Raw genomic sequence first — 11,124 nt, 5'->3', positions numbered from 1 at the left:
GGTGGAATTTGTCAAACGATTTATTTTATTTAAAATCTTGATAAAACCTTTATATTTATACAGATATATAAGACCCAAATGGCTTCGGAAGAATATCAATGTTTTACAAAACCAATATTATAAAACAATGGCCAGTCTTTGACAGATGTCCAGAAAAACCAGTGGACCAAGGAAGTTCTTTTCACTTCATTTATTTTGTATGAATACTATAAAAACATATTCAAATATCTTCTTTGGATATTGGCTGGCTTTTGTTCTGCATTTGCTCTCTGTCAAGATAATCCCACACTGCTTCCATAATGTTAACGTTGTGCTTTGTGCTTAGACAGCGGGCTTGCTTGTGGTTACCAGAGTCTTTAAAAGTAGAATTGGTAACAGAGTCTTCAGCTGTCAGGCCCTTCTTCTGTGGAACCAGCACCAAGTTTAGATTTAGGAGACAAATACCCTGACTACTTTTACAATTAGGCTTAAAACTTTCCTTTTTGATAAAGCATATAGTTTGGTCTGGATCAGGTGGCCCTGAATCCTCCCTTAATTACACTGCAACAGACCTAGGCTGCTGGGGGCTCTCATGATGCACAGAGTGTTTCTTCTGTCCCCTCACCCTAAACCGGTTGCAACACACAGCCAAGCTTTTTCATGTTAAAAGGGAGTTTTTCCTTCTTTTTTTTTTTTTTTTGCCTGTCCCATTTGGTTCTTTTGCCATCAGAATTATTGTCTAAAGGTGAAGAAAGATGCCCAACGGATTTACTTTACCAAATGGACCATCCCAGCCTTGCTATAATGGTCTATTTGATTCACCTTTTATTGTTTATTTTATTCTATTTTCACTTGTTAAATATGGGACAGACTTGACTGGGGAAAAGAAAGGGGAGAAAGAAAGGGAAAGAAAAACAGCAGGGAAAAGGGATGGGGATAAAGGGCAAAAAACAAAAAACAACAAAATAAGCAGACAAAAAATACATATATCAATCACCTGGATCACCTGTTGAGAAAGAAAAAAGAGAAAACAAGCAGAAAAAAAGAGCAACATAATAAACAACATCACGATGATCTATGGGAATGTAACAGTAAAAACTAAATATTAAACATTATTGTGCAGCACGTAAGATCGACAGCACACAGTGTGCTTTGAGGTAGGAGCCAAAAAGGGTGTAGTTAGTGTGTGTGAGTACCCGTGTGTACACCTGTGAGCATGAGCACGCTTGTATTTAAAAGGTTCCTTCATGTGATGATCTGCTAGAGGGTGTGGGGGGCCACAGCCCCGTCCACAAGGGCATGAAGCAGGTATGGAGGAGATCAAGACTCCAGACATCCAGAGGCCCTCAGAACACAAGAGACCAAGGAAGACCAACAGAGGGGCAGCTGCGCCACTATCCCAGAAAGAGCTGAGGAGAGTCCCAGATGAGGGGTCACTCAGTAGCCGCGGAGCAGAAGCCAGGGGGTTGCAGTGACGTGCCCGTGAGCTCCGCCGGCAGCCAGCTGTGTCAGAGTGACCGAGCCCCAGGCCGAGAGGCCGAGGGCACCCCACCCCCGAAGTGGCCCGAGCGAGCCCCAGGCTCCAGGCCCCGATAAGCAGCCACCAAGAAGTGAGCCGGTGGGTACCTGGACGCCCATCCCAGACACAAAGAACCACCAACGCACCGATGTCTGAGGGCGTCTGCCACTGGCAGGAGAAGTGGTGGGGGGAGATAGGCCTCCATACCTTGGAGGGCCTGAGATGTCCCCAGAGAGGTGCATTATTTTTTTATCAATTATCTCATTTAATTCTAGTTTTGTTTTGCGTATTTTGTTCAATGTTTCCTGATCTTGGTGGGACACGTAGGCTTCTTCTAGGGATTTGATGGTTTTTTCTAATTCCTGAATATTTTTGTTTTCTTCTTTCTTTTTATGTGATGAGAAATAAATTATTTTACCTCTCATCACAGCTTTCCCTGCTTCCCATAGAACAGAAGCTAATGAGGGAGTAAAAGGGAGTTTTTCCTTCCCACTATTGCCAAAGCGCTAACTCACGGGCGATCATCTGATATTTACTGTTTTTTCCAAATTATTGGAAGGTCCAATTATTGTGCAATTTGGCATATCTCAGGCCTTGTTCCTGTTTCCCTTTACTGTCAGTACAAATAAAGTATAGTAGACTATTGTCTGGTCTTGCATTATATATTACATTAGTCTTTTCTGCATTCTTGCAGTTTGGATTTCAGCAAATCCCAGGAGAATTTTAAACCTGCATTTCGTGTGCTCCACTGCGTGAATGTAAAAAAGTTTCACCCGTGCAGATAGAAACTAAACATACTGTAAGAAAGAAACTGTTTGAACAAATTCAAAACCTTGTACACGTACTATACGTTTCTAGAAATTTATTCACATTCAATCATGCACAGCAGCAGTTTTTACCTTTAGTCAGTATTGCCAGTAAAATAAATATCTTGTATCTACAGCTGGAAATATTTTTTAACATTCAAAAATATACTTCAAATTAAAATGTCTGTAGCTTACCACATCATGCTGTTTCATACATTCTAGTCAACAGCACTACATAAATGTAAAGGACAGTGTGCGGAATAAGAAAACTTTCACAGAGTGTGACTCTGATAGAGCACTTTTTAAAGTGTGTGATATCTGGCGAGTTTCTAGAGCTTCTGAGGCTTCACTTTCATTGCTCCATACTGAGTCCAGCTCCAATCCTGATCCTGCAGAGAGAAGCAACATATTCACTCAGTACTTTTGTGCCAATCTCCAATATTTAGCTGTTAATTGGTGCTCTAATAAAAAACAACTTGGTAATCTGCTGATATACATGAGCTGAACATAAAAACACATCTTTGCCATACCATAATACTGTGCTCCATCTCTTGGGTGGCGTCCTGCAGCAAAGACGTTAGCTGACTCAGATAACGTTGATTTTCATCAAGTAACTGATGAACTGTTTCACTGAAAGAAAAAACAGACTATATAAGGAGGGTTGGGAGTCTGGTTTTTTTCCTACAAACTGAGATTTTTAAAGACCAGAGAGTGACCTCTAGTGGCAGTTTTGTGCAAAAATTCAACTTCTAAACTACAGATAAAATCCTTACATTTGGGAGATAAGCTCAAAACAGTGTGACAGATTATTGTAGCTGTTAACTTGAGTAGTATTTTTCAGATATTAAACTGATCTTACCTGTCAGTGGAAGGCTGTGTAAGTGACGGAGATGGAGAACTGCTCTGGGCCTGAAAACACAATCACACTCTGTATTAGCTACAGTCTCATTTGACTATATTTAAACCTTTATGTTCCCTAAACACTGCTCATCCCCAAGAATATTTTCTGCTGTGCCAACTATTAAATGCTTACACAGGCAATCTTGAGAAGGTACCAGAACTCTCTCTGTCTCGACACTTGCATCTGCATCACTACTGTTTCTGCAGTTGTTATGTTTTTTAACGCCTTCTCCAGTTTAGGGAACAAATCCATGATGCGCTGCTTACACACCAGAATTGTGCTACAGAGAAAGAGAAAGATGGAAAAAAATCACACGTGGCTCACGGGGAACTGTAAAATTGTGCTTCAGGTGGGCTGAACTTGACATGTTTGTGTGTGTTTGTTAAAATTAAACTTGCCTCAGGTGGGTGTACATGTCTTTCAGCACTCTGTCCTGGTTCTGAACTGTCTGAAGGATGGTCTTTACCATGTCTGAGCTGTCACTGTAGCCATGTGGAGGGTCAGAGCCTGCAGAAGACACACTTACACAATCATGTACGTAAAATATTCTGATATACTGCACAACTACCATACCTTCTGTTTTTTTAATCTAAAAAAATTTGAGACCAAAATGATACAATTGATCAACAAGACCTTTTGCACAGTTTGTAACTTGTTTATTAGAAGCTTTATCAGAATTACCTGCACTCTAATTGGCAAAAAGCATGTGCCTATTTCTGCTATTTTATTTTTGTAATGACTTGTACTTACTTTTGCATTTAGCCTTAAGTTGCTTGTAGAGTTCAATAGCCTTTTCCTCACTAAACAAGTAGAGTTCAATAAAGGCAAATAATCATGTACAAAAAATCCTCACAAAAACATTCTGATGTTTACGTGAAGCTAAATTTTCCATTTTTACACATTGTCTGCTTAAGCATAAAAGACACCAATACAATGTTTTACCAATGACTTCCATACAAACCAGTCTTAATAGGGATTTCTAAAGAGTAGTATAAGCACTAAAGTAAATCTACAGTACATAAGCCTCCCTTAAAATATAATCCAGTTCTTACACTGGACCTTTACTATGGTGTTACAAGAGAGGGCTATAGTATAAGTTTGTACCACAAAAATACTCACAGCTGCTCCATCACATCCCCTTGTCTCCTAGCAAAAGGACTCCTTTGGAGCTCCACAATCTCTGAATGTAGAGCCACTATCTCTTCATCCAGATACCCCACATCTGCAACCTGCAGAAAACAAAACAAAACAAAACACTCTTAGCTGTCTTTAAACTTTAAAGAAAGTTTGTGAAGAATTACTGAATTTAAAACTGCCTCACCTTTGTAAATTCATCAGCTTTCTCTTCATTTTCATGCCATTTCTTCAGCATTTTTTCCGAAGCTTTAGATAACAACAACAGCACAACAACAAGATATAGTCAAGTTAAGACTTCAGTAATGAGTTATCAGTGTTGTAACAGGACGGTAGCATCAACTCACAGATTCCTGCCTTGCTCTGCTTGGTGTACTGCTCAAGGTCATGCTGGATGCTCGTCTTAAAGAAAGACAGTTTGGCTTGGAGCTGCTGCGACTGGGAGAACAGCATGTTCTTGTAGCGCGTTAAGTTGGTGTTGAAGCGTAGCAAACTCAGCCTATGTAGACACATACATGTTAAAAATATTTGAGTACCTGAATGCACACTGCTCAAAAAGATAATTAAGGGAGCACTCCTTCATCACAGCAAAGTCAGTTAAACTTCAGGAATAAAACAAAGCATTGCAAATCCATTTCACCTGCTTTGGTGCAAATAAAAGTGGTGCCCTGTTCTCTTGAGATGAGATCAGGTTCTTCTAAGGCCCTCTCCAGCACTCATTGTTCTCAATATCTTGTGGTATCTCTTGGTTTCCTGACGCTAACATCAATGACAAGTACACTTGCAAAATGCAAAGCTAGAGAAAACTCAGTCAGGAGGGATAAGGAGAAAGCAATGGTCTTTGGCCACCACCTGCTAAACCGGCCCTTTTTGGGATGATCTTTTTCTCTTTTTAGTGCTCCTGTTGTCACTTTTATTTGCACCAAAGAGGGTGAAACAGATTCACAGATTCACAGTTTGTCCAGTGTGCTTCCCAACTGGACAAACTGATGTAACCCACTTAGTGTTTTACTGATTTGACTTATTTACTGATTATCAAATGTTCAGGTAATTTCTTGAAAGTAGTGCATTTTTTAAGCATGGTGTTTTATGCACTCACATAGCAGCCCTCTGCCCTTGGAACAGGCGATTGTAGTCCTCCTTCAGTCCACAGATGTAGCTGACCGCTTCACCCCACACCTTTCTAAGAGCAGACAGTGGCAGCTGTGTCTTTGTCTCCCTCACTGAGACCATAGAGAGTACACAAAGTTAGTTAATACCACATTAATTTAGACACCACATTGAAAGAATTTTCCTTCATGCTTCTAAAAAGCATTCACAAAGACCCAAATCTCATTATAATTCTGCACACTGCCACCTAGGTTTGTTCACTTCCTGTAATTAACTTTTATGTAAAGTTTATGCATCAGCTCCATCAGTTAAGAACCTCATAAAGATATACTAATTTAACTAGATGTTTAAATCTCTTAATGTTCAGACAGCTGAGGGATATTCATGGACCTGAGACATTTGTTTTAAAAAAATAATCAAGATAAACTATTTATTTTTAAAAGTTAAATAAATGGCTTCATATCACAATTCACAATTTTCTTAGTCACTATCTTCCAAGGCTAAAGGGCAATCTCCAGAGATCTGCTGAGTACGTAATGTTTACGAGCTCAATATACAGTTTTATAGCTCACCTATAAAGTTGACACTGTCTGGCAAAGGTCTGGCAGTCAGCGGTCCAGAGTACTTGGTTAGGCTCTTATCGAACAGGTAGACTATAAAGGTGTCCCAGCCACGCTGAAAGCAGAGAATGAGTATTGCTCTGGGTATAATCATGTGTTTTAGCAAAGTTTAACTAATAATCATCGGTAATAACAAACACTCTCCTGCTGGATTATTCCAGAGACTGGAAACAAGTCATTCCTATACATTCATCATTGTCTGTAAAAGACTTATAAGTCAGTAATAACTGACTCATCTGACTTGCTTAATTTTTACTTCACCCTTTGCTGGATTCAGCTGGAAACAGTAGATTCCAGTTAAATTTACCACACTGTTAAAACATGACTGCAACAAAGCAGTTTAATTCTGGAAAAACCCCAATATTTCAAAACAACCAAAATGTTTCAAGATGAAAAAAAAGTAGGTCACAGGTCTGCACCTGTTTCACATTTCATATTTGTTTTTATGTGTCACATACCAGTCCATCTGGCAGACAGTGCGCGAGCGGTCTTCGAGGGTCAAGGGAGATTCCCGTCTCCAACAGCAGCTCCTGACTCAGCGGGGGGATGTGACTCTGAGTCTGCGTCTGCAGGCTAAGCTGCAGGGAGTGTAAACTATCCTCAGCACCCAAAACCACTGAATGCAGCTGGGCTGAGGTCATATCCAACACATGAATGATCTGAAGAAATAAATATGCAGAATGACAGGCTTCTTTTGCTTGCTGTCCTTTCTCAGTCCAGTCACATGTATAAAACCACAAAAGCATTCCATATAACCTGGTTTAAGTGAGTCTAGCAAGGTTCGTATTATTAACCTTCATGTTGAGAATATTCTGCAGAACCGTGTAGAAGTACGGCTTGTTTGTGCCGGGATCCAGGCCTCCACCACGCATCGCAGGGTCCCACAATAACAACATTTGGAGAAGAGACTCGACTGGTTCCAGCAGCGGCCTTGAAACACACTCAGAGAGGTCAGACGCTACTTATAGTGAAAGAAGCTGAACTGGTGGGTACAAAAAGTGTCTTTTTAAGTCTACCTGCTGAGATTGTTGGGATATGGAAGACGTGTAGAAAATCTGACTTCTCCATTCATGTCTTCTACTGCCATAATGTCATTGGGACCTTTGTTCTTGACTTTGCTTGTCCTACCAAAGCAGGAAACACTTTAAAAACAAAGCCCATGCTCTCTCTTTACATTACTTCTACTTTTATTAACAGGTCTTCACATTACACATGTGTTATATGTATCTATGAAGAGCATAAATAACAGTGCAAAAATCCAGTTAGGGAGCCCTGAAATTTGTGTCATAAAGCTCCAGTAGAAACACAATCAATGCAGATAATTCATCCTTGAGGATGATACAAATTATATGAATCATATGTTCTGGCATTTTTGACCCAATTTTAAGGGAAATTTTAGTGATACATGGTAGACAGAACTATACACCACCATAACTAAAACACAAAATGAGTGAATATCTTCTGAATGAATGGTGCACCACTCCTCCAGTAGAGTCACACAGACTTGAGTAAACATTGCACATTTTAGCTGCTGTGTCAGCAAGTGATGGCACAACACATTACTAAGAGGCTTTATTTGTATTTACGTAGCACACAACAGCTGTGCAGAGGTGTCAAAATCAGAACGTTTACCTGTGATGTTTTGATTTCTAGCCCCATAGTTTTATTCCTAGATTCTACTGTGGTAGTTTTGCATGATTCAAAGTTCAAAATATTCATTATATCGTATTGGGTCACATCTCTTAATCTTTGAATTCACATTCTTTCAGTCTCATTGCCACTGGTGTAACGAAAATTAAGTATCTAGCTTTGCAATCTGCCTTTACAAACATTTGTGAGAGACTAGATTTCTCGAATCAGTTTGCTGAATTTGAGTGTGGTTCTGTTATAGCTGTTGGCATCCACCATTACAAGAAGTGAGTTTGTGAAATTTCCTTCAGGATTTTCCACGATCTACTATAAGTGACATTACTGTAAAGCGGAAGTGTTTGGGAACAGCACCAACTCAGCCACAAAGTGGCAAACCATGTAAAGTTATAGAGTGAGGTCACCAAGTGCTGGGGCGGATAATTGCCAACACTCTGCTGAATCATTAACTGCAGAGTTGTAAACCTGCAGTTAATGATAAAATCAACACAAAACTGTGCTCCAGGAGCTTCATGGCACAGGTTTCTATGGCGGAGCAGCTCCTGTAGGTTTTATGTGTAGATGACCCAGTCCATACATGTCCATATTGCGTATCTCTTACACTGGTGCAGCCCTTCAGTTCATCCGCTATTCAAAACAAATTGTTTTAACTTGTCTCCCTTTAGGCCAATTTTCTTCTGATTGCAAAAAAAAATATGTGAACATTGGGTGGGTGGGAATTCAGTGTTCACAGCCAGAGTTATGTGCCCAGGATGAACATATTACGGATAGTCCCTCTTTCTGACATCATACAGAGGCAAGAGTATCTTGAGGTTTTGACTCAGATGTTACCTTATACGTCAATTTGTCTCTTTATTTGAAACGTTGACCATGTTCACTATGAAAATCTACCATCGTAACAGTATTTTATGACAAAATTAAGGAGAGGAAGAATAAACTCTCACATTATAGAGGCTTTAACCTCCTAAGACCCGAACTCTTCCACGGCATGCATTTTTAATTTCTCTTTGATATTTGGTCACATTGGGGCCCGATGAATGTAAAAACAAAGAATTACCAGATTTTTTTTTTTGACCTTATTTTTGTTTTTAAGAAAAATAAGAGCCAAATATGAGGATATTCGTTTCAAATTTTGATACAACAGTAGCAGTATCATGTCCTCGTAAGTGGATATCAGGCCCTTCTAGAGCAAAATTCAGTATTTTGGTCTAAATAACCCAAAATGTGATGTCCACACATGTGGACGCCAGGTCCTAGGAGGTTAATGGCCTTCCTAATTTGGAAATTCACTAACGCCCAGATTCCTGAGTATTCATGCATTGTTGCTATGTTGACTCACCATTGTACAGGCTGCATGTGGTGAAGAAAGGGGCGAAAGCCACAAGTGCATTCAAAGATTACTGTTCCAAAGCTCCAGTAGTCCACCGTTACAGTGTAAGGCTTATTCTCAAATAGCTCCGGGGCCTGGCATACAGACAGACAAGTTAATAATAACAGGGTCTGATTTTTAACATATATTAAAAACACATTGACAGCAAACGAATACATGTGTGAAACAACACTTACCAGATATTGGAGAGTTCCAACAAAGGATGTACAGAGACTGCCCTGATCTAAGTCTTTTGCATAACCAAGATCAATGATTTTATGCACGTGCTGGAGGAAACATATTTCCATAATGAAAGCAAGGAACAGAAATTCATATTATGTGTATTCAAAACTTGTGTGTACCTGTACAAAGGAAAAGCTAGTTTACCTTCCCGTCAATCTCTTGCAAAACTATGTTCTCTGGCTTTAGGTCTCTGTGAATGACCTTATTTTCATGGAGATATTGAATACCAGAACCTGTAAAATTGTACAGATTATGCATCAATATGTATGACTTTTTTAATTAATGTAAAACTGATTAAAAATATTACCAATATCACTGAGCAGTGCAAGGACTTCACTCTCCTTTAGGCCACAACAATTTTCTGGTTTATTCAGCACCTGAATAAAGAATTACATTGGTTACTTGGATACTTTAAAAGATAAAAAAGTGTTTAGGGTTTTTATTAAATATCCATGTGCTACCTTGCGTAGGTCTCCTTTTGAGCAATACTCCATGGCTAGCAGTGGTAGATCATTTATCGCAATGGAGTTCAACTCTGCTGGAACATCTCTGGCCTGAACAACGTTCACATGATTCAGCCTGCACACAAAGAGGAGAACACTTGCTGTCACAGTAGAAAACAACACAATGTACAGTGAAATAGGTTCAAATAACACCCTGTCAGTTCAAACAGACAATTACTGCTCACTTCTTCATGATCTGAATCTCTCTGGTCCAGCGGTCTTTGTTCTTAGAGTTCAGCTCCAGTCTGCAAAGTTTCACAGCAATCTTCTCTCCTGACTCCTGTTGCGAACACAGATGGGGAGTAAAAACAAATCACAGGCATACCTGGTTCATGTTTTCAGAAATGTACAGATGGATGACAGAACTTACAAGGTGCTGGTACAGATAGACGTGCCCAAAGCCTCCCATCCCAAGTCTTTCCTTCATCTCCCAAGAGCCACAAAGCTGGCTCTGTTTGAGTGCAGCCCGCTCCATAGTGTCAGGTCTACTGCAATCACCAGGCACCAGAGGTAGTTTGTAAAGGCCTTCAGCTATATGAAGCCACAAAAAAATAAATTAAAAAAAAATCGTTTTTAAGTTATTATTTACATCTTATCTGTTAATCATGACAGGTAATGTTAGCAGTATGTGCTCTGTACAGTATGCGTTTATGCAATAGTTCATTCTTATTCTATTCATACTTATGTGAATAACAGAGAGGTGAGTAAATCCATTTCACATGGCTATCATATACCAATTTATATAATGTTCTTCTACTTCAATTTAATCGCTTCTTATCTAGTTGTTGGTTTATTATTTTTTTTAATGTTTTATTCCTGCTGCAATTACAGTAACTAAGCCTTCATAATACTGTAGCTAACTAGCTGTTTTGGTCATTTGTTGTTGTGGGACGGTTATAAGGATTTAGTGCAAGTCTGGTAACTCAGAGATAACTTGACTACTTGCACAATCTTTAAATTAAAAGCATAACTTGCTTCACAAATTTAATCAACTTACCTGTGCAGAAGCTCAGAGTCGGGAGAGGAGAGTTAGCTTACTTTGTGTGTGTCAGAGCATTGTTGCTTCAGTTAGCTTTAAGTGTTGTTTACGGGTTGTTTTCCTATGTAGTGTTTAAAATACACCGACTCAACCCGCGAAAATTCACTTTTACCCTACTGGACCATCAAACAGGGCTTCAAAGATGAAGTTTGCGTGGTAGTTTTTTTTTCTGTAGCTTTGGCTGGCAGGCAACAGCGTCTGAAAAACAGCTCGACTTCGATGTAAAGTGAAAGTACACTCTCTCTGACAGGCAG

At 39.5% G+C, this 11,124-nt stretch overlaps 1 protein-coding gene across 1 annotated transcript; it reads right to left on the bottom strand.

Moving 5' to 3' along the window:
- Positions 1 to 2,343: 2,343 nt before the first annotated feature.
- Positions 2,344 to 11,124, bottom strand: LOC116322782 (inhibitor of nuclear factor kappa-B kinase subunit alpha-like). Its single transcript, XM_031742956.2, has 22 exons — positions 10,829 to 11,124; positions 10,202 to 10,362; positions 10,017 to 10,111; positions 9,790 to 9,907; positions 9,636 to 9,705; positions 9,473 to 9,561; positions 9,283 to 9,372; positions 9,056 to 9,180; positions 7,086 to 7,193; positions 6,864 to 6,999; positions 6,528 to 6,728; positions 6,022 to 6,124; positions 5,439 to 5,562; positions 4,687 to 4,838; positions 4,527 to 4,588; positions 4,325 to 4,434; positions 3,956 to 4,005; positions 3,604 to 3,712; positions 3,338 to 3,485; positions 3,164 to 3,213; positions 2,835 to 2,934; positions 2,344 to 2,693 (listed from the first exon to the last, which is right to left on the bottom strand). Exons 2-22 carry the CDS (start codon positions 10,304 to 10,306, stop codon positions 2,634 to 2,636), a joined length of 2,205 nt encoding a protein of 734 aa, XP_031598816.1. The 5' UTR covers positions 10,307 to 10,362; positions 10,829 to 11,124; the 3' UTR covers positions 2,344 to 2,633.

This window comes from Oreochromis aureus, linkage group 13 (assembly GCF_013358895.1).
Source record: "Oreochromis aureus strain Israel breed Guangdong linkage group 13, ZZ_aureus, whole genome shotgun sequence".
NCBI lineage: Eukaryota > Metazoa > Chordata > Actinopteri > Cichliformes > Cichlidae > Oreochromis > Oreochromis aureus.
This window is presented reverse-complemented; position numbering and strand designations above follow the sequence as displayed.